General features: G+C 36.5%; 6 protein-coding genes and 1 non-coding gene across 7 annotated transcripts; 6 read left to right on the top strand and 1 right to left on the bottom strand.

Moving 5' to 3' along the window:
* Window positions 1-862: 862 nt before the first annotated feature.
* PHYBLDRAFT_165360 (C2H2-type zinc finger transcription factor) lies at window positions 863-3,999 on the top strand (the record flags this gene model as incomplete). The annotated part of the gene is made up of 6 exons (XM_018435212.1): window positions 863-1,638; window positions 1,678-1,875; window positions 1,924-2,888; window positions 2,985-3,139; window positions 3,253-3,480; window positions 3,541-3,999. The coding sequence occupies 6 exons, from the start codon at window positions 863-865 to the stop codon at window positions 3,997-3,999; spliced, it is 2,781 nt and encodes a 926-aa protein (XP_018294899.1).
* Window positions 4,000-6,502: 2,503 nt separating this feature from the next.
* On the top strand, window positions 6,503-9,297 carry PHYBLDRAFT_142364 (hypothetical protein; the record flags this gene model as incomplete). The annotated part of the gene is made up of 7 exons (XM_018430795.1): window positions 6,503-6,724; window positions 7,863-7,914; window positions 7,957-8,132; window positions 8,254-8,332; window positions 8,489-8,548; window positions 8,618-9,081; window positions 9,151-9,297. The coding sequence occupies 7 exons, from the start codon at window positions 6,503-6,505 to the stop codon at window positions 9,295-9,297; spliced, it is 1,200 nt and encodes a 399-aa protein (XP_018294898.1).
* Window positions 9,298-9,327: 30 nt separating this feature from the next.
* On the top strand, window positions 9,328-10,065 carry PHYBLDRAFT_142363 (hypothetical protein; the record flags this gene model as incomplete). The annotated part of the gene is made up of 2 exons (XM_018430794.1): window positions 9,328-9,368; window positions 9,447-10,065. The coding sequence occupies 2 exons, from the start codon at window positions 9,328-9,330 to the stop codon at window positions 10,063-10,065; spliced, it is 660 nt and encodes a 219-aa protein (XP_018294897.1).
* Window positions 10,066-10,215: 150 nt separating this feature from the next.
* Window positions 10,216-11,113, top strand: PHYBLDRAFT_62950 (hypothetical protein; the record flags this gene model as incomplete). The annotated part of the gene is made up of 5 exons (XM_018441045.1): window positions 10,216-10,455; window positions 10,501-10,573; window positions 10,758-10,815; window positions 10,859-10,916; window positions 11,024-11,113. The coding sequence occupies 5 exons, from the start codon at window positions 10,216-10,218 to the stop codon at window positions 11,111-11,113; spliced, it is 519 nt and encodes a 172-aa protein (XP_018294896.1).
* Window positions 11,114-11,964: 851 nt separating this feature from the next.
* Window positions 11,965-12,639, bottom strand: PHYBLDRAFT_142361 (hypothetical protein; the record flags this gene model as incomplete). Its single annotated transcript, XM_018430793.1, has 3 exons — window positions 11,965-12,158; window positions 12,240-12,441; window positions 12,535-12,639. The coding sequence occupies 3 exons, from the start codon at window positions 12,637-12,639 to the stop codon at window positions 11,965-11,967; spliced, it is 501 nt and encodes a 166-aa protein (XP_018294895.1).
* Window positions 12,640-13,449: 810 nt separating this feature from the next.
* PHYBLDRAFT_t85 lies at window positions 13,450-13,521 on the top strand. The gene has a single exon. It is a non-coding gene; the product is annotated as a tRNA-Glu (tRNA).
* Window positions 13,522-20,544: 7,023 nt separating this feature from the next.
* Window positions 20,545-21,347, top strand: PHYBLDRAFT_142359 (hypothetical protein; the record flags this gene model as incomplete). Its single annotated transcript, XM_018430792.1, has 2 exons — window positions 20,545-20,613; window positions 21,183-21,347. The coding sequence occupies 2 exons, from the start codon at window positions 20,545-20,547 to the stop codon at window positions 21,345-21,347; spliced, it is 234 nt and encodes a 77-aa protein (XP_018294894.1).
* Between the last annotated feature and the right edge of the window lie 99 nt (window positions 21,348-21,446).

The following is a 21,446-nucleotide window of genomic DNA, read 5'->3' as shown; positions in this document are numbered from 1 at the left end:
AGGTAGATAATTTTAGGCTTCCCATACCTACCCTGCAGTAGCTGCTACTGTAGGGTAGGTATCTTGCACTAGCAGCTAGAAATATTTAATAGCTATTCTTAGAATATTTTCAGAAACAAAAGCAAGTAGAATTTTGAAAAACCCAATTGCATGTTTGAAAGCAAAAACCATATTAATGCTTTTAAAATAAAAGCAAAGAAGCTATTGGAAGGACAAGTTTCAAATCCAAGCAAAAATGTCAAACCTGCAAAAAAAAACAAAGGTCATTAGTACATGGACTTTTGATGAAGATTACTATGTTTTTTTTTGTTTTTGTTTTTGTTTTAGATTCAATTAATATGTGGTAAGTCATCTAAAACAAAGCAAAAAAGAAGAAGACATATGTTTATATTAGTAAGGATAAAATCAGTATACAAGCAAGATTCTTTACATACCTCTTTATGTCAAGAATTCACATGCCCTATTATACTTCAATTAGATTTTATTAATCAGAACTCGTAATAGAATCACATCATTAGCAATATCTTTTAAGATCTTAATCATGTGAGAGGATCAGAGTTGATCTGTAGTATAATTAGCTAATGAGTAGCAAGATCATGTGCCATTTGTTGCCTGATCTTTAGAAAAATGAAAAAAGTTGTATGAAACAAAAAAAAAGCACTCAATGTTTATTTTTTGTGTTAAGCTATACTGTAACAAATTAATGAATTTCATTGGTTTTTGAAGACCATTATACGCTTATTACTGGTTACATGAATAACACTTTTCATTGGTTCCTGAAAGAAATTGACTTGTTGTTTCAAGATGCAGAAGTAAATAAATATATGGTGGTCGTCTATACTCCATTATCACGTTAGATAATATGTTGCATCACGAAAGCCCTGTGATGCAGCATATTATTAATTACCCAAAAAATTTTAGGGTGGTAGTTTCTGCTCCCAAAGGACCAGGTCAATACAATTTTGCCTTTGACAATATTGGAAAGATCTGCTCACTTTGTGGAAAAGATTTCAATTGCGTATGGAATCTACAACGCCACCTTACCAAATATCATAAGTTAGCAACTCATATTGCTAACAATATTGGCCCTCAATATGCCAATAGAAACCTAGTGTCACAAAGACAGACCACGAACACTGCCAAGCCGACTGCCCCTGATCACAATGACGATTCTGTTAACAAAGACCTACACGTTGAATCCGATTTGGAGGATGACGACAGCAGCGATGTTGATGACATGAACAGTGATGGTGACGATAATGTTAGTGAGATTGAACTCAATGCCAGTGAAAGTATTATCGAGATGGATGAGGACACTAGCCCCTTTGAAAGTCCAAGTCCAGGCAACCACCTATACATGCATATAAGAAATAGTATGTTGTCTTCTGCATCCAATACCAGCTCATTGTTGGATGCAGATCTCGATTTACTGGGAGAAGCAACTGGATCGCATACGACATGGAACCAGTATATATCAGACACCCACCCATTCCTGGATCTCCAGTTTATGTTACTGCTTGCCTTTGTTGATGGCAATAATGATATGGTATCTCGCAGGATCTTGAAAAAGATCCTGTTGACCATAAGTCTTGTCCTTAAGCTTCATGAGGAAGCTATCCAAAAGAAGTCCCCGTTCAAGTGACCTCATTTGGATGCCCTCTTGAACTATCAGACCAGAAAAAAGTCGAAGATTCCTGTATTTCCGTCCACAAAAGTTGATATCCAGTTGCCGGAAAACAAGACCACGTCTGCTTATATCAACTTGCCTTCAGACCACGTCCAGTTTCTTGCTGCCAACCCCAAGAAAGCAAGAAACATGTTTTCCCTCCCTGACCGCACTCCTAACCAGTCCATTTGTCTACAACAAGGCGAAAAGTGAAGAACACATTGGTACTATCAACAACCTATGTTCACCCACAACAGCATAGATTTTTGGTCTGGTGATATTGTTAACTTTATGAATGGTTCTACTCCATCCCTTTTCCTAGTAGAATCATTCCATACCATGGATAACTCAGCCGTTTTTGTTCAAGGCTACATGGTTTATATTCTGGATGGTGGTCAGTTCATTGGTATCAAAGTTGAATCTACTAGCATAAAGCTTGAAGCTCTTCTCGGTGTTGACTCGACCCCTGTTGATGTTGCCCTATGCTACAGCATCTCACCTGGGAAAATCTTTCATTTGATTCCCAGGCACAAGTCCTTGCTGGAAGAGCCTCATTTCTTAAAACGGCACGTACTAGACGAAACTAGAAAGCCAATTGATCCAAAGTTGTTTTACAAGGTGAGGATATCGCCCATTATACTTTTCACCAACGACACCTCTGAAAACCAATTAAAGCAATATAACCCGTATGAAAGCTGGTCAATGAAGTTTGCTGCTCCCTCCTACGAAGAGAGGTCTTCAATTGAAAGCATCCACTTTCTCTCTGCTATTCCCAAGAAAAAGGGGGCAAGTGGGATGTCCTTGTTGCCTAAAATTGTTGAAGATTTCAAAAGGCTCAAAAACAGACTGGTGATGTTCTCTGCCAAAGACAACAAAAACGTCTTAGTAGCATCACCACTCCTTTGGATCGAAGCAGACACTCCATGCCATTCTGAACTATATGTTTTGTGCATGCCGACAACTCTGTACCCATGCCACAAATGTTATGTCCATTTACAAAGATCCATGCCCAACCTCCAAAGCTCTTTGTATTATACTGATAGACACACAGCAAGAACAAAGGCATACTATCTTGCTGCTGCGTCTACTTTGGGACGTGGATCGACTATTCCAGATACTCCTTTGACTGGAAATGCTCTGATAGCAAGTGACCTATGCTTCACAAATAGGGCAACAGATGCATTGTTGGAACTAGTCATTCAATCCATCGACAGATACCCTGGTTGAAGTTCTGCATAACATACTTCTTGGAGTTGCTAAGTATCTAGTCAATGATTTGGTAAAAGTTGTACTAAAAAAATCCTAACCAAATGGCTAGATTGTCCAAAGCCCTCAAGGATTATAAAAACTCTCAAGAAATGTCAAGAAAGTTCACTCAAGAGTTATAACACTGTGACTCATTCCTTGGGAGGGATTACAAAGTTCTTCTGCAAATTCTACCCACTATCTTTGTTACAGAATTTGCAAATGATAGTATACTCTCTCTTATAACTCCATCTTTTGTCCGTCTTGGCCATCTTTGCTCCTTGGTGTTTGTTAGAGCAGTAAGGTATGATTATAATATATATATCAACGAAGTTGAAAAGGTAGTTACAAGCCTTATCCAAGAACTGCATCATTATGACATTACCTGTGAAATCGAAGGACATAATCCATATTCTTTGAAGCCCAAGATTCATCTGCTCACACATCTGCCCAATGATTTACAAAGATTTGGAACTGCTCTACACTATGAGACCAAAAAAGATGAGCAGTTTAACAAACACATCCATGAACACTTAATGCATACCAATAGGTTAAACACCTCAAGAGATGTATGTCTCAAGTTTGCCAAGCAATCTGCAATGAGACACATCATTGATGGTGGTTCATAGGTGAGCAAGGACAAAATGAGAGAGAAGTATGGTAATTCCACAGCAGAATTTCTTAAAGAAAACTTTAACGACAATGTTAAGAATATCCTGTTTGGTGAATCAAGAGACTTTGTTGATAATAACGACACTGATGACATTACAGCAAAAGCACTCTGTGACAATACCTTTGCAATGTTCATGCTCAAGGAGAGTAGAGACCAACATGCCCATCCATTTATTGGAAAGGTCTCCTCTTTGAGAGTAGAACACTATCGAGTTGAGAGTAGTCCCCACGCTCAAGTTAACAACTACCTTCTTGCACAAAGGGTTTCCAATGATGCATCTACTCCACTCGATCAGCTGAAGATTGTATGTAAGCTTGATATGCACACAGAATTTAACAATAAGCTTGTCATCAATCTCAGTAAATTTGGCTCCTACTGGTTCTTTGTTTTCTTGTTTTCGAATCGACAATATTGATTTTTTTTATCTTTATTAATAAAAAAAATTATTCAATAAAAAAATTGTGATTTTTACTAAGTCATTTTTTGGTTTTGCCAAAATATTGAGAGAGTCTATTTATGGATACTTGCCCTTTTAAAATTATCTTATGTAGTTGACAAGTCTCATAAAATGGGTCAAATTTGATATTCCAATTAATCTGAGTTATATAAACCAATCAAAATGTATGTGAGTAAAATATTTCCAAATTTGATATCGAAAATCTCCCGAGGTGATCAAACCTGCTGGGAATCCTAAATGAAGATAAAAGAATAAAAAGAGGATAGAAAGATAGATAACTTTTATTGAATGAAATAACACCCTCTTTTATATCTTTTCTAAACCTACTCATTCATTATAAATGTCTGTTTTGGTTTCTATTCTACTTTTGTTAAGCTATCACTAGAAAAATAATAATAAATACACACAGAGAAATTCAGGCATACTATTGTGAATATTCCACATTTTACAGTGGGATTTTGCCTATTTCCACTGGTACCAAAGCTGATCTGGTTACATATGCACAGACCTGCTATCTACAAGTGTAAAGTTCGATAGCATTAGTGAAGTTGGGGTCAATAGTAATTTTATATCCTTGTATATAATAGAGTACCAAGAAAACTTTATTTCAAACTTTGTTTTTTGCTGTAATACAATTTGTTTCCATATTAAAGGTTAATAATCAGGTACTACATTACATGTGTATTGTTGAACTATGTCTGAGTGAATAGTTAGAACCATGGACTTTTTCTTGCTTATAAGCCAATCATTAACACTCTTTATTATGAAGTCATAGATTATCTGCTCACCTAATTACTTGATATTCAATTATGATTGGTTTGAATTATAGTTTAATTTTGTATTTATTAGAAAAAATAGAATGATTCTAGGTTGATAGTATTGGAATAATAGTATATATCTTGGGCCGTCTTCACCGGTATTCTTCATATAACTCAAATCAAGCAGTGCTTTATATATAATGTTTGTAAATTCTCATATTTAGTAGTTATCTTTGGTACAAATATTATTTAACATAATAGAAGAGAAATTAGATATGTATTTAAATATTTACATGCTGTAAGTGATATATTAATTTGAGGATACATATAATATAATGACTGAAGAAGATAAAAATAGAACTTTGAGAGTTCGAGGCATTGCGTCAAGTATAATTTCTTTAACAATGAAAATAATATAGAGAAGTTAGTTTGAGTGAATTGGGTGACAGAATATGTAATGAATGTACCTGAAGAAAGTCAATTTATTTGTAGACCTAGATAATACTTGTCAAGAGTTGATATAACCTTTAGTAAAAAACATATATTAATATACAGTATAAATAATACTATCATACATATTAAGAGAATAAAAGAAGAAGTCTTACCATGTTAATGATGGCGCCAAGAGATAGAGGTTCTTGATTCATTGCGTGTTTGGCAGATAAACATTCATTTGTAATAAAAATTATATTCTGTCAGATAAATATTAAAAGTAAATAAAAAATAAAATATTACCGTGTTGATGGTCTTGTTTAATTGTAGGGAATATTTTTGGCGATATTGTCTATAAAAAAGAAGGAGAAAAGTCAGAATAATTTTATAGGATGATGACATGAAGTATAGTTACTAACCTGGACTAATCCGGATGGCCATTGTAAAAAGAATACATCAGAAGGAAAAAACACGCTAGTATCTATGACAACTGAAATAATAACTATTATTTAGTTACATTTGAAGAAAAGAATTGCTTTAAAAAAAAAGAAGATATGTTACCAAAAAAGTTTGCGAATATAGTAAAACACTAAGAGAGTATATATGTATCTATGACAACAGAATGTGTTAATCTTGTTGTTGTCTGTACAGAAGTATTTTTAAGAAGAATGTATCTTACCAGTAAAATTCACAGTTATAACAAAAATCAGAAAGAGAAAGAAAAGAAAAGAAAATGGTCGATAAGGAAAAATATGGAAAAATATGGAAAAATAAAAAAAATAAGTAAATAAAATACAAAAAAAACAAAATAGGTAATTAAAAAAAATGAAACTCAAAAAAAATATCCAAAACGCATAATAGATATAATGGTGTAGTATCTAAAAGCAATCTTTGTATCAATTTACACAGTGTGTGTACAAGAAGTTACTTTAGATATATTCTTTTAACCAAGATCAATCAAGACTAGACATCCTTTTTTTTAGAAATATAAATATACGTTTTTGCTACAATTTTACTCACCCTTGCTCACGCACTCTTACAATTATTCTTACTTATACTCACACTTTCTCTCTCTATCTCCCCATCTTTTTCTGTCTTTTATTTTGGTATGTTTGATAATAAATATAATTGTAGTGTATAATAGAAATTTATTCAAAGAATATAAAAGCATTAACAGTTAATACATATTTGAATTTATATTTTTAAATTAATAGAATATGTCTAACTAAAATAAAAGCTATCCCACTCAATGCACTCCTGCTGAAAGAGAGATGACAAACTCTCTTGCCATCTTGCATTGTGGCATGACCACTGTCATGAAAGATGTTGTTGATATCAAAGTAAAAACTTCAAACACTTCTGTATCTGCTGTTTTGCAGAGTCAGCCTATGGCTTTCATGCATGTTGTTGCTCCTGTGAGCATGGAAATAAATGTAGCTGGTTCTCCCACCATAGCTTCTAATGCAAAATCAGTCAACAAAACAAAAGTCTATGTATGTATCATACATATCACAGGAAAAAAGTAGAAAAATACTGATATGTATATATGGGCAAACGGTACTGGAATAATGTGATATAGCATAGTTGATTTTTTTCTACTAGGTTTTAAAGTCATCTAGTACTGTATGTGCGAGACTTATAAACACTACAGTATTGTAACTCATTTTATTTTTTTTTGGAAATAAAAAATGGGATCCTCCAATGAAATGTCTTTATTTTTACTCCGAAATTTCCAAATATGGTAGTAGCAAGTTGATTAAACTTGTTATAAATGAGTATTGACTACTGCTGTAATTGAGAATAAGTCTGAAGGAAATAATATAAGGCCTCAGCTATTCCAGTCAAAGGTGTCTACCAATTACTTTATTATTTAACACACAGGTTTAGCATGCATAATAGTGATTATATTTCATATGATGATATCACTATAATATGGGATACATCAGTGGATTATTATAAGCATAATTATAACTCATAAACACATTTACTTTCGATGTTAATACTTCATTGGGACTACACACATTTATATAATTAATTATGCATTAATTATCCCAAGATCACGTTGCTCTGATTAAGGCTCAGATAGGATTGATTATCTGACCCCAGTCATATAATTTTCCCAATCCAAAATAATATAAATAGCCATAGTAGTTCAGTGTAGGAACCTGGTCAAACTTTGATACAAAATCTTTTCTCAATAAACAAAACCTACACAAGTTCTCACAAATCTTCGTTCCTAATCTCAAATCTTCAATTCTTCCTCTTAAAAACTTCTTCAACTTCAACTACCACAACAAAACTGAAAGTCGAGTTGAGAATACTATTAATTCTGCTGGAACTTTCTAGTATTATCAACTTGCAAGTTGAAATTACTAGTTTGCCCACAGTTTGATTAACTTTTAATATAGAAATTTTCTTTTTCTTTCAAAAACTTATTTATTATGTTGCCCTTGCCTGCTAATATCACTGCTTTTAAGAGACGCTTTGTTAACAAGTATGATTTAGAAGAACTAGAGCATTTAATTGAGCAACACGAAGCTGAGATTTTTAGTGGAATTTAAGTATAAACAAAACAGACAATAGATTATATGCAAAAAAATGCACACCAATATTAACAATATATCTTTATAGTCTACTAGTATTGCTGCAATTTCTGAAGAGATGCCTAAGAAAGCTCATAGAGGTTGATCATTGAAAAGGATTATGCTGGTTGAAAATTCAACAGCTGAATCGTTCAGTTCAGCCAATTTGTCTACTTCTGTCAGCTCAAATGCCTTTGTTGCTCTTCAAAGTAGCTCGTCAATCAATATGTCTGAGTTTGAGCTTGCACTTAAGGCTTTGCCAATGAAAGTACGTGTCAGAACTGCCACAATTTACAGAATGCCCTTAGAACTTTGGAAGGTATATCTCAACTCAATAGAATAAAAATCTATATTGTATTCATTGTATTCATTTTTTAATGTTGCTTAAATTGAAGGACTTTTGCGAAAAAAACCAACACAGATATCCTGTTGATCTTTAGTATCCATACACTGTTGGGCCCACTGAATTTGTTATTATCTTCTTCAAAGAATTTGTTTTCAAGCGAACATATATGAAAAGTGTTTCAGTAGAGACTGATGTTAGAACATAAATTGGCTTAAGAACAGAAGATAATGAAGAAAGACAATTGACTTTGCTCCAAAGTAATACAAAATTGCATGAAATACATAAAAAAAATCCATCAATTATACTTAATCATCAACCCATTTTTATAGTTGCTGAGAATGCTCCTTCTAACAAGAACGGTAGTCAGAAAGTTATTGAAGCTCCTTTAGGTATTGAATCTGTCAATCAATACAAGAAAGTCTTGATGTTCTTGCATGAATTCCAGTCCGAGTGCTGAGAAGCTGGATGGCCATCTCCCAAGAAGACTAAAGAAGTAATAGAATTGATCAAGAAGTATGAACACAACCTTGTTTACGACCAAGTACAAACAAACGTAGATAGAGCAGCCCATTTTGTGATTCGGAACTCTTATAAGTCTGGCAAACTTATAAGAATCCTCAAGAGCCTTTGGACTTCTGACAGCAAATCAGGCTTGCATGAGATGTTTTCTATCTCTTTTTGCCACCATATGCTACTTAGGAATCAAGATTGGAGAAATTTAAACTTTGTGGATTGCTTTTGCACAATCATTCCAAAGAAACAGCACAAAGGAATGCAACAGGCTCTTGCTTTGGTTTTTAGTCTAGACAAGGGCAAGTCTCTAAAGGAAGGAGAAGTCAAATTTGCATGTGTCATGCGTCATGAAAACATATTCAGATATCCTTTTGGTGCATTTGCCTTTTTTATGTTCAGTTTGCTTCAAGTAGGTTGAACAGCCAAAAAAAAGGGACTTTTTTAAAATAATTTCTAGCTTTCTTGATAAAAATTATAGACCAGTGGTGACTTCTTGAACAAAAACAGATGGCAGAACTGGAAGGTATTGCGTAGACGTACCAGCCCTGAGAAGAGTTTAACTGGCACATCTCAATGGAAAACTGCAAAAAAGACATTTGCAGATGATGAGATATACACCACATGAGTAACGCACGGTGGCCGTCACGCTGGGTCAATGGAAGCTGAGGACTTAGGGATACCTTTTGATCTGATCAAGTGAGGAAGAGGATGAAAGGATCAACTTAGTCATTTGGAAACCCATTACTTGGGTAAACTTCCATCTTCTTTTGCCAGAAGTACGACTGGCTTTTGGGAAAAGCCTTTCTCACTGGCAAGAAATGGCGTGTCACTGCCAATGGAATTACAAAAGATGGTATTTCCTTGGATTGAAGACTATTTCGGTGTTGGTAATGCAAAGTGGGTAGCTGTCTGTGAGAAAGAGATGAATGAAGTTGATGAGAATGAGGATGAGGATGAAAACATCATAAATTTGGAGATAGATGAAGAAGCAGATTCTGTAGAATTTGTGGAGGAAGATGGAAGATTGCAGTCGAAAGAAAAAAAGAGAAAAGGAAAGAAAAGAGCAACTCAAAGCAGTATCAATACAACAAAGCATGGATTTTTACGACTCTTGATACAATGCAGAAGAATAATCTTACAAGATGCAGCCGTTTACTTGTACTTGAACAAAGAAAACAAACACATCAACACAAGAAACCTTCCGTTCTCAAGTAACAGCTTCAGAATGTTCCAAGAGGATATTGTAGCTGCCATTACCAGCTCTTCTATTAGTAGACTAGAAGAGTACAAAAGTTTTGTTCCTAACATTGTCAATACAAACAAAGAGGTAGCCAACAGAGTGACAGAAGTAAATCATCAGATCATACAATTGCAGCAACAGCAAGACAGCTGATTTGAGAAAAATGAAAACTCTTTTAACAACTTCATTGAATAAAGCAACCAGCAGAATTGGCTTCTGATGAACACGACACAGCAATTGGCTAAGAATATAAAAATCCTCATGATTCAGCAACAGTGTTTAAATTCATAAATGCAATTACTCATGGCTACCAACAATGCTTCTCAAAGCATAAATATCAATGCCAGCTTGTCTCAACCGCCTATCTTTCCTGTTTTTTCTACTACTTATTCAACGTTGCCTTTTCCTTTCTCTATCTCTGCTCATTTTACTCTTTCGCCTACTCAGCAACCAATTGCTATAAGTGCCGCCCCACCTTCACTCAATTCAAATAGACACCCCATTGTTTCGTCAAAGCCCAAAGCCAAGAAAAAGGCTAGATGGGTTAGCTACAAGCCTAGCAATTAAAAATAATAAAATCAATAAGAGAAAAATAAGAGAAAAACAGTACTATTGATCAATCTTGATAGACTTGACTCAATATACTCGTGTGGTATTTCAGGTACGAAACAATAGAAAAATAAAATATTTGATAATAGAGACGTATAGAAATACTTTGAGACTGTATATAAGTTGTCTTTATTCATAAATAAAAAGTGTCCCTTTTTATAAGAAAACACAATCTGCTCTTGTCATTACGTCTTAGTTTCTTAAGGCTTTCTTCCTTTACTATATTTGGTTATTAGAGTGTATTTACTGCTTAACTAGTGTCGGTGTTACAATTATGACATCAAGTCATAAATCGTACTTCTTTAGCTCTTAGCTATTCTTTTCTCTTTTATACTAGAGCTTTAGGACTTCCTACTAAATTAGCTCCATATCGATCTGACACAGTTTACCCGGCAGTATGATATAATTATCTTAACAATCTTTAAGATATTATCTACAGTACTAACTGTAATAATTATTGGGCTGATTACTTAATCGTTTATATATATTTTATACTGACAAGATGATAGCTACTACGCTATCCCAATATGAATATGTTCTTATATGTGATAAATCCAACATCCGAGTATCTGGATCACCACAACTCGGATAATCAAACAAGTAAAATATCAACAGCATTAAATATTAAGAGAACTTGTTGTCAGAAAATAAGACGAAGAAAAATCAATGTTTATTAAATGCAAGTATTGCAATATTTATAGTTTTGCAATTGACTTGTTGAATAATTAAAAAAAAAAGTTGTATAATCGACAATCTATTAAATGTGATTTGTTCTTTACTATCATTAAGTACAAATAAAATAAAATAAAATAATTATTAAGTCATAATTATGAAGATAATTATGCTTGTAAGAATATATAATAAAAATAATATTAATTCCAAGTTGATTTGCCCAGTTAAATATAGTGAGAAAATAAGATATAATGTGTGGTTGCCTGAAGTTATTATTGATGGGTGAAAATATTTTATTGTGGGTTTTTCTAGGCCTTGTGCATTTTAGCATATTGGCTACCCAATAAGAGCTGAAGAATAAATGAAAATAATAAAAGTAATCTCCTAAATATGAGGGGAAATAAAAAAATATGTAAAAAGTGAAGGATAAATAAAGAAAAAGTATAGAACATACATGATAGAAACGAGGATGAATAGTCAGCAAAAACAGTAAAGAGAGTACATAAAAAAACCCCTGTGAGGGAAAACGGCTTTTAGAAAGACTAAGACTAAAATAGATAATACAGCTGGTAAAAATACAGGTGAAATAAATATATAAGAAAAATAAATGACATGAAAGAATTGAGAATAAGTAACTAGATACTGACGGCATCAGAATTGGGAACAGATTTCAGCAGAGATAAGAACTCCAAAGAGGGATTCCTTTTAGAAGCTCAGACAATCCATTTATGGATCCAGAATACACAATAATACTAGACCAAGTCAGTCTTTCTAGGCACAATTTTGGGTGGGCACAGATGGAGGGGGTTGATGAGGAATGATGAAAATTTTAGAGAGAAGATGGGAGAACAGATCACCAAGAACAGGTTCTTGGGTAGGTGGCGGGATGTGGTGGGAGCGGATTGGTTTTGTGGCATAGAATTTTGCTGCAAGGTCAATGAGGATTTGACCATGAGCTTTTTCTTCTGGTAGTTTGTAGGATGAGATTGTTTGATCAACAGCACATAGTAAGGCAAGCAAGCACAGCCACCAATTGCACTATGTACCAGGCGATTTGAAAGACCTGGGGAGACAGTTGAGAGCATAGTTAATGAGATGAACCTCTGAGAGAGGAGCAGAGTCTATCAAAGACCAGAGTTTTTGGACGAGAGCGATTGTAGCTGGGCATAGGAGCATATAGTTGTGGTTACTCTTGATAATGCCACATTGGTACTCAACTGATGGTGTAGGTGGTAGCCAAGCAATTTGCTATTTGATCAGGCAGCATCGTTCTGAATGAGTGCAGGGCAGTAGTAAGACTGAATCCCAGACAGGTTTGCACAAGTCTCTAGCAATGGTTACCGGACAGTTAACACTCACAAGTTGCATGTCGATTTCTTTTTGGCACAGTAGAACATAAGCTTCTTTTAATGGGTCCTTCAACCAAGGTTCATGTTCTTTCAGCATTTGGGTCTTTTTCCAGAGTACACTATGACAAAGCTCACCCTATGTCATTTTTTCTTTGGAAAAGTCCAGCTGCATAGTAAGAGCTTTGATCAGAGAGTCTGAGGGTAGTGTTTCAGCACGACAAAGAAATCTGGCTTGAAGAGCACAGGAATGGGTGAATAGGTTGGGTAAAGCAGCTAATGTAGCAATATGAACAACTCCTATTATTGTATTGGGCCATCAAATATATATCTGGAGACACATATTTTGGGCCTTCTGTAGGATCTGAATGCAACTTTGGCTAGCAGAAACAATGGCTAAGCCGTACTCAAAAATTAGGCAGATAAAAATGAGATAAGCTCTGAGAGCTGCAGGGAGACCAAAACTATTCATGTATATATCCAAGCTACTAAGCTTATGTATTGCTGCACAAGCTTTTTGCTTGTGACTTGAGGAGCATGTCGGCTTGATTTATCCTTTGACTAGTGAAAGGATATTCTAAATATTTAAAGGAAGTGCAAGTAGGAAGAGTATTTCTATATAAAGAAAAAGAAGAATTGGGAGGGGCATTGAGGACTTCGTATTTGGATGGACTCCAAGTTATTGTTGACAGGATGATACTTTTTCGTTGTACCTATTAGTGTTTTGCTCTATAAATAGAAAAATTGCTTTCTATTCAGTCTCGGCTACCATTGGAAAATCAAAAAAATAATAATAATATAATATAATTTTCTAGAATTACAGAATTCTACATCATCACTGCACTGCAGGACAACCAAAATTTTGTTACACACTCTTTATTTTTACAAAACCCCATGTTAATAATAACAGTCCTCAATGGTCTAGTGGCTAGGATCCGACGCTCTCACCGTCGTGGCCGGGGTTCAATTCCCCGTTGGGGAAAAGATAGCATTGTCCACATATGGAAATTTTGTTTTTACTTTTGCCATTTTCAATTGGGGTTGTTCTTGTGTCGTTTTCGTTCTGGATTGTTCTTCCTGTCAAGTTTCGATCTGGTATTTCTTTTCTGGCACTTGTAACTAAGTCGCAAAATCAATACCACTGGGGATCATCAAGTTTATGAATAGTTTTTAGATAAGAATAAAGATGCTTTTTATTAAATGTATTTCTTGATTATTTATACAAAATGATAATTGATTTCTGGCTAAAAGAATAGCTACGATAATATGTCTTAGATGCTTGTTGTTCAGTAATATCTTCTACAAGTATATTCACCATCTTAAACATCTAAAACATATGTGAAAGACTAATCGGTAAAGTCAAGATCTTTTATCCTAAAAAGTCAACTCTTACTGGTTGCTTATAACTACCGATTTTGTTCACCTGTCGGACATTATTTTGATGAATCCGAGAAATCGGGATAATTGACCGCAGCAGTTCTGTATGTCAAAGATACCTCATAGATAACGAACCGCAGTAATGTCTTGTAAAGATTAACCACAGTAACATCTTCTGAGCATCAACCGCAGTAAAAGGACTTCTCTTGTAATTAAATAGAGTATAATAGTTTACTGCGGATAATGCGCAGTATTAGTTTAGAAAACTATATAAGACAATTCAATTCCTATCAATAAAAAGGACCTTTTATCCTCTCTTCGATTTTACATATACTCTCCGATCCCCAGTGGGTTTGACCTTTTGACTTTGCTATAGTAAAAGGAAGACCATCCCAGATCAGGAACGACAATTGGTAGCTGAAGCTATTTTTCCTCTAACAAGACCTTTGATGAATCCGGTTGAAAGACACCAAGACATATTTGATAAGAAGACCCTTAGCCAATTCGAGATTGAAGAACGAGTCCAGGACTTGTTACCCAGCGAATTAGTAAACGACTACAAGAAGAATCGGCGTGTTCCTCATATCCCTGAAGAACAGCGTATTAAGAAGACCCCTGCCCGAGAACAGAAGTGGACCGAACTAGCCACAAAACTAGCCGCAACCTTAACAGGAAAGAACAAACAAGAACAAGAAGAAACAATGGCCCCCCAAACCGCCACTCTAACAGCCGAAGCAATTGCTGCTGCCGTCGCCGAAGCAATGAAAGCAATCACGGTGCAGCAGGAGGCCCGTGCTGAACGAATCAAGCAACCTGATTGCTTCCATGGAGAACGTTCTGCCACAGTAGTGGATGGTTGGCTGCGCGCAGTCGAACGTTACACCAGATACTACAATTTTTCCGCAACAAAAGCCTGTGAATTTGCAGTGAATCTGTTGCGTGACAGAGCAGACACATGGTGGAGACGCATGGAAGTAAAGGACAAACATCCAACAACCTGGGATGAGTTCAAGATGGCTCTGTCGGGAGAATTTCGTCCAGTCTACTCACTACAGACGTCCAGGGACCGCCTTGCTCGACTATACCAAACAGGAACGGTCGCAGAGTACATCGACGCGTTCCACGACATCCAGTTGGAGTTGCCTGGAATGAACGATGAAGAAGCCCTCGACAAGTTTGTCCGCGGACTTCACCCCACCATACGAGGAAATGTTCTTGCCGCCCGACCTGTCGACGTTGACGATGCCTGCAACATCGCTTTGGCATATGCCAGTGGCCTCCACTTGGGGCAACAGAACAACTACGCACCCGTCCCCCAACCGTACCAACAGACGTACCAACAGCCGTACCAACAGCAGTACAGTGGTCCCGAGCCCATGGACCTGGATGCGATTCAAGGTCGCCGTAATAACTACCGATCTCGCCCCCCTCAGAAACGTAATGTGGCTACTTGCCATTGGTGCGGCGAAGTTGGTCACTTCAAGAGGAACTGTAGGGATCGATTAGCAGCGATTAGACAGTTAGATGAGGCACGTAGCAAGAAGCAGGGTTTTCGCGAAACACAACCGTAACGGGAGGTCGGTTGTGTTCAATGGAAGAAAAATCCTCCCCACAGGCTAATAATATTAGCGAAACTAGCGAACCAGAAATTAATAAAGACGTGTCTGAACAGTATACAAATGTTACCAATGAAGAGCCTGAGACTATGTCTGAAGAAAATTGTGACCCTTGTCTCACTGCTGACCAACATTTCTTAGAAGATCTCCATGCTGCCGTGGACACAGACTTGCCCTTATACGCCGCTATACTTGACGGACAACAAATCCTGGTGTTAATTGATAGTGGTGCTAGTGCAAACTATGTATCACCCCAGATCGCCCATTTGGCCACACACATTTTGGATATACCCGGACGATCAGTCGAAACTGCAGGAGGACACAGCATTAAGATCCATCAGAAGGCAACATTAAACCTCTCTTTAAATGGATACACTGACACCATCGATGCTTTTGTATTTCCCACTAAATTCGACTTGATTCTTGGCCGCACTTGGTTGCAAATGGCTAAACCCGTCCCAGATTGGCATGTCGATAGCTGGTCTTTACATCGTGATGAACAAGAATTTATTTTGCGTCCTCATGGGCCCCGTCCTACTAAACCTCACCTAAACTATCTGATATCTGCAAAACAAATTGAGAAACTCTCTAGGAGAGAGGAGGCCGAATGCTTTTTGTTGCACATTAAGACAGAAAAAGAAATACATAATGATGAACACTGGATGAAATTAGTAAAAGAATTCGAGGACGTTTTCCAAGACGGTTTACCTGGATTACCGCCGAACCGTGATGTCCAACACGTTATAAACACTGGAGATGCCTACCCTGTCAATAAACCGCCATTCAAAATGAGCCCTCGAGAACTCGACGAATTACAGCAACAACTAAAGGAACTTCTAGACCTCGGCTTAATTCGTCCGAGTTCTTCGCCATGGGGTGCTCCAATTTTATTTGTTAAAAAGAAAAATGGTGAGATGCGCATGTGTGTTGATTACAGAGCCCTGAACAAAGTTACTATCCGCAATAACCATCCATTGCCACGCATCGATGAGTGTTTGGAACGCCTTCGTGGAGCAAACCATTTCACCAGTTTGGACCTCAAAAGCGGTTACCATCAAGTGAGAATTCAAGACTCAGATGTGCCAAAAACCGCCTTTAACACCCGATATGGCCAATACGAGTTTCTGGTTCTTCCCTTTGGTCTCACCAATGCCCCACCGACGTTTCAGCATCTTATGAACAAAGTTCTTGGAGATTGTTTGGATAAGTTTGCCTTAGTCTATTTGGATGATATCCTAATCTTTAGCACGACACCAGAAGAACACGAAGAACATGTACGACATGTGTTAAACCGACTACGTGAAGCGAAATTAATTGCCAACCTTAAAAAATGCGAATTTAACAAAAACAAACTAACTTTCCTTGGATTCAACGTATCTGCGCAAGGCATCTTACCATCGCCAGACAAAGTAAAGACTATAAAAGAATGGACACCGCCAACAAATGTACAAGAAGTTAGACAATTTATTGGCCTTGCACAGCACTACCGCCGCTTCATCCCTGGGTTTGCTGGAATCGCTGCGCCCTTAACAGACTTAACTAAAGGGACAGGACCAAAACGACGGCCTATCGTTTGGACGGAGACATGCCAGGAAAGTTTCGATTTACTAAAAGAGAAAATGAGTACTGCACCTGTATTACTTGCCCCAGACATGGATAAACCATTCCGCATTGAAACAGATGCTTCAGATTTTGGTGTTGGTGCCGTATTAATGCAAGAAGACGAAAACGGAAGTTGGAAACCATTAGCGTTCGAATCGAAAAAACTCTCCCCTGCCGAAAGATCGTATCCTGCTCAAGAGCGCGAGTTACTCGGTATTCTACATGCCTTGCGTACTTGGCGCTGCATGATCGAAGGAAAACCGTTCACTGTATTCACCGATCACTTACCACTCAAGTATTTTCGCAGTCAGGTTAAGCCCACGCCTCGCCTGATAAGGTGGATTTCTGAATTCGAGCTGTACGACCCGATAATTCAATACAAACCGGGCAAAGACAATGGTGTCCCTGATGTGCTCTCTCGTCTCGATGGCCCAGAATACGATGCAACATTAATTAAATCAATGGAACCAGAATACCTGTACACCATACCAGACTCACAAACGTCCGACTGGCCAAAATTTTATGCACGAAAAAAAGATGAATGGCCAGAAGACATAAAAGAATTACTCCATCGGCAACGCAATAAGTTTGTGGTCCACGACCAAAAGGTTTTCCGTCTCGTTAAAATAGGTGACACGGTACAAGAAATTCGTTTTGCACTGTTTGCCAAGCGTGCAGACTTAGTAAATAATTTCCACAATGGTTTCGGACATGCTGGAGAAACAACAGTGTATGATTTAATGAAGAAGCGTTGGTGGTGGCCAGCCATGAGAAGTCAAATTCAAGAATGGTTATCGAAATGTCATCAATGTCAATTGGCCTCAAACGCAGAACGCAACATACACCATGCCCCTTTGGAACCATTGGATATCCCCCCTGCTTTCTCTCGTTGGCATCTCGACTTCATTAGAGAACTTCCCACTACAATCAACGGAAATCGATGGATTTTGGTTGCCGTCGACTACGCTACGAATTGGCCAATTGCACGTGCTGTTCCTGCTGCTACGGGCGAAGCCATCGCCAACTTTTTGTACGAAGAAATAGTCATGCGTTTTGGTTGCCCAGACGAAATTCTGACAGATCGTGGTGCAAACTTTATGTCACATATTTTGAGCTTTTACATTAAGAAAATTAAGCTCCATCATAAATTAACCTCAGCATTTCACCCACGTACTAATGGAAAATGTGAAAGGTTAAATAGTGTTCTTAAACAGATGTTATGTAAATATGTACATGGTGCCATTCACCGGTGGGACGAATATCTGGAAACAGCACTTTGGGCTTGCCGAATCAGAAAGCATCGTACAACTGGGTTCAGTCCATTTTTCTTGACTTATGGCCGCGAACCTCATATTCCTGGCGATCCCCTACGTCCATTTATGGATACATCTATCCCTGACGACCCGACCCTCGTATCCGATGGCGCTATCCCTTTTCTTCGTAATCTCCAACAGGCTCGCAAAAATGCTGACGCTCGAGTAACCGCCAACAGCCAACAAGACAAGGAACGATGGGATTCGATCATGAAACCTCATCAGTTCGCAATCGGTGAACATTTGTTGTTGCGGCATGAAAACAAATTTGGACTAGAATATAACTGGATGGGCCCATATATTGTAGTAGATAAAAATTTCGATAAGAATATATACAAGCTCACAACAATGGAAGGTGTCCCTTATACTTCTTGGGTTCATGCTGACCGCCTCAAAATAGCCAAATCCGACGATTTCGACTGCACCTGGTATCACCCGACCGCTGCTCGTAACAATATGCAACGTGATCTGGCCATAGATTCCTCTTCCACCTTGCTGTTCTCGATGATAGAGTCTACCAGAGTTGACCGAGGACGATCAACAGTTTCGAGAGGGGGTGATGTCGGACATTATTTTGATGAATCCGAGAAATCGGGATAATTGACTGCAGCAGTTCTGTATGTCAAAGATACCTCATAGATAACGAACCGCAGTAATGTCTTGTAAAGATTAACCACAGTAACATCTTCTGAGCATCAACCGCAGTAAAAGGACTTCTCTTGTAATTAAATAGAGTATAATAGTTTACTGCGGATAATGCGCAGTATTAGTTTAGAAAACTATATAAGACAATTCAATTCCTATCAATAAAAAGGACCTTTTATCCTCTCTTCGATTTTACATATACTCTCCAATCCCCAGTGGGTTTGACCTTTTGACTTTGCTATAGTAAAAGGAAGACCATCCCAGATCAGGAACGACATTATTTTGATAAATCCATAAAATCTGAAGATAGTTAACTGCATTACCTCTTTATGTGCAGTAACATCTTCCTAAGCATTAACTGCAGTATAATGACTCTCCTTTTATTTAAATATAATATAATAACTACTTCAGATAATGCATAGTATTAGTTTAGAAAACTATATAAGACAATTCAATTCATATCAATAAAAAGTATCTTTTATCCTCTCTTTAATTTTATGTATTCTCCTTGATCCCCAGTGTTTATAAACTTTTTCCAGGCACTGAACTTCACACTTGGCTACAAGCTTCTTGTTTGTATAGCATTTGTGGCGGAAACTGTACTCATGGTAGGAAAGCTTTGTGATTGTAGACATTTTGTTAATTTGAATTTATTCTTTTGAAGTATGGGTAAGAATAGAGATATTCACTTTCAAGTCTGAACTCTTTTATAATGATTAACTTGAAGACAATAATGGTGCAGTAACTTGAATATAAGCTCAGAAGAAAAAAGTAAAACATATATATCATGTTGTCATGTAAGCATGGTAAGCAAAATTGATATTCACTGAAACCAACCCAATAGATTCAATCTATATTGCTATGAAACTAATAATAGATAATTGAAAATTTTTTTCTTTATACCTTATTTTCACAACAACATCTTTTTTCTCAGGTAAACAATATTTGCAATATGAATGACACAGATAACATCATCAAATCTTTACTCCTAGCTATTCAGCTCCAGTTATCTGTCTTATGTGCCAATCAAGAACAAATTAAGATGGATATTAACAGCCTTGGAAATGAAATAATGATCAAAGGATCTCCAAAGCAAAATCTCTTTTTGTTTATTAATGTAAGTTCAACTCAAAACAGTATTGCTGAAAACTAACTTTAACTTCAATAGACTTCAAGTGGGTTTATTTTCAAACTTGTGATCAACATTTGTAATGTCCCTTTAGAACATGTTTACTAAATGATGAGTCAACATCTTGGAATCAAGGTTATAGCATCCAAAAAAGCAACACTCAGGACCTGTACGAAACTTGTATGTAATGAGTTAGCTACCCTTCCTTCTGTATGAGCTCTTGGCCCTCGTCCTAGCTGGGGATCCATATCTTCATGTGATCGAACAATGATTTGCAATAAACATGCAAACATGCTTAAGAGGGTTGGTATAGATTTCACCAGATGCCATCAAAATTGGGCATCTATTGCAAGAGTCAGTCATCTCTGGAAAGGCCATCAAAGGAGGCAATTGTAAGTAACTATCCACTGCAGTGTAAAGTAGTATAGTTAATATTGAAAGTATATGATGTATTTGACTGTTTATAACCAATAAAAATGATGTATAAAATGTAATGTCTATCATAACAGCCAATAAAAGTGATATATAAAATGTAATTATATAGTGAAGTAACCAATAAAAACAATAAATAAAAAATATATCCATTTGAGAAACCAATAAAAATATATTTTTATAAAATACACTACAGTGCAATTATGTCTTATCCAATAAAAACAATGATTAAGCAAGAAATATTTAAAAGAATCTAAATTAAAAGAATAATGAATTAGTAGTAACCAATAGTATATAATATTTCAACTATACTTAAAGAAGTTTTGTCCAATTGAAAGACAAATATTAGCAAAAGAAAAGGTTATCAATATATTAATAGAATATTAAAACTACCGGTAAGCGGAGATGTATTAAAATGCATATGAACTCAGGGTTGGAAAAAAGGGGGGAGGACACAAAACGCACCCTGGCTTCCCCTCCGGAACCACCTGTGAAACCACCTCTAAAACTCCTATTTTTTTTGGCATAGTGTGAGATTGAGTACAAAGAAATCGTTTTTGATTACAAAGATGTTCAAGGACTCTCTGAAGAAGTTACTTCAGCTGTGTATTTCAACCAGCTAATTAGATGGTGTGAGAGTGCTGACAAGTTGGTTTATGGTACCTACCAAAATAACTCAAGAACAACTAAGTAGAGAAAAAGAAAGGCAGAGAATGAAGCTTCAGATTCTAAGGGGAGCTATCATCTTACAGACATAAACTTTATTAGAACAAAAAAATAATTTAGTTAAATT

The sequence above is a fragment of the Phycomyces blakesleeanus genome (assembly GCF_001638985.1).
Source record: "Phycomyces blakesleeanus NRRL 1555(-) unplaced genomic scaffold PHYBLscaffold_5, whole genome shotgun sequence".
NCBI classification, from domain to species: Eukaryota; Fungi; Mucoromycota; class Mucoromycetes; order Mucorales; family Phycomycetaceae; genus Phycomyces; species Phycomyces blakesleeanus.
This window is presented reverse-complemented; position numbering and strand designations above follow the sequence as displayed.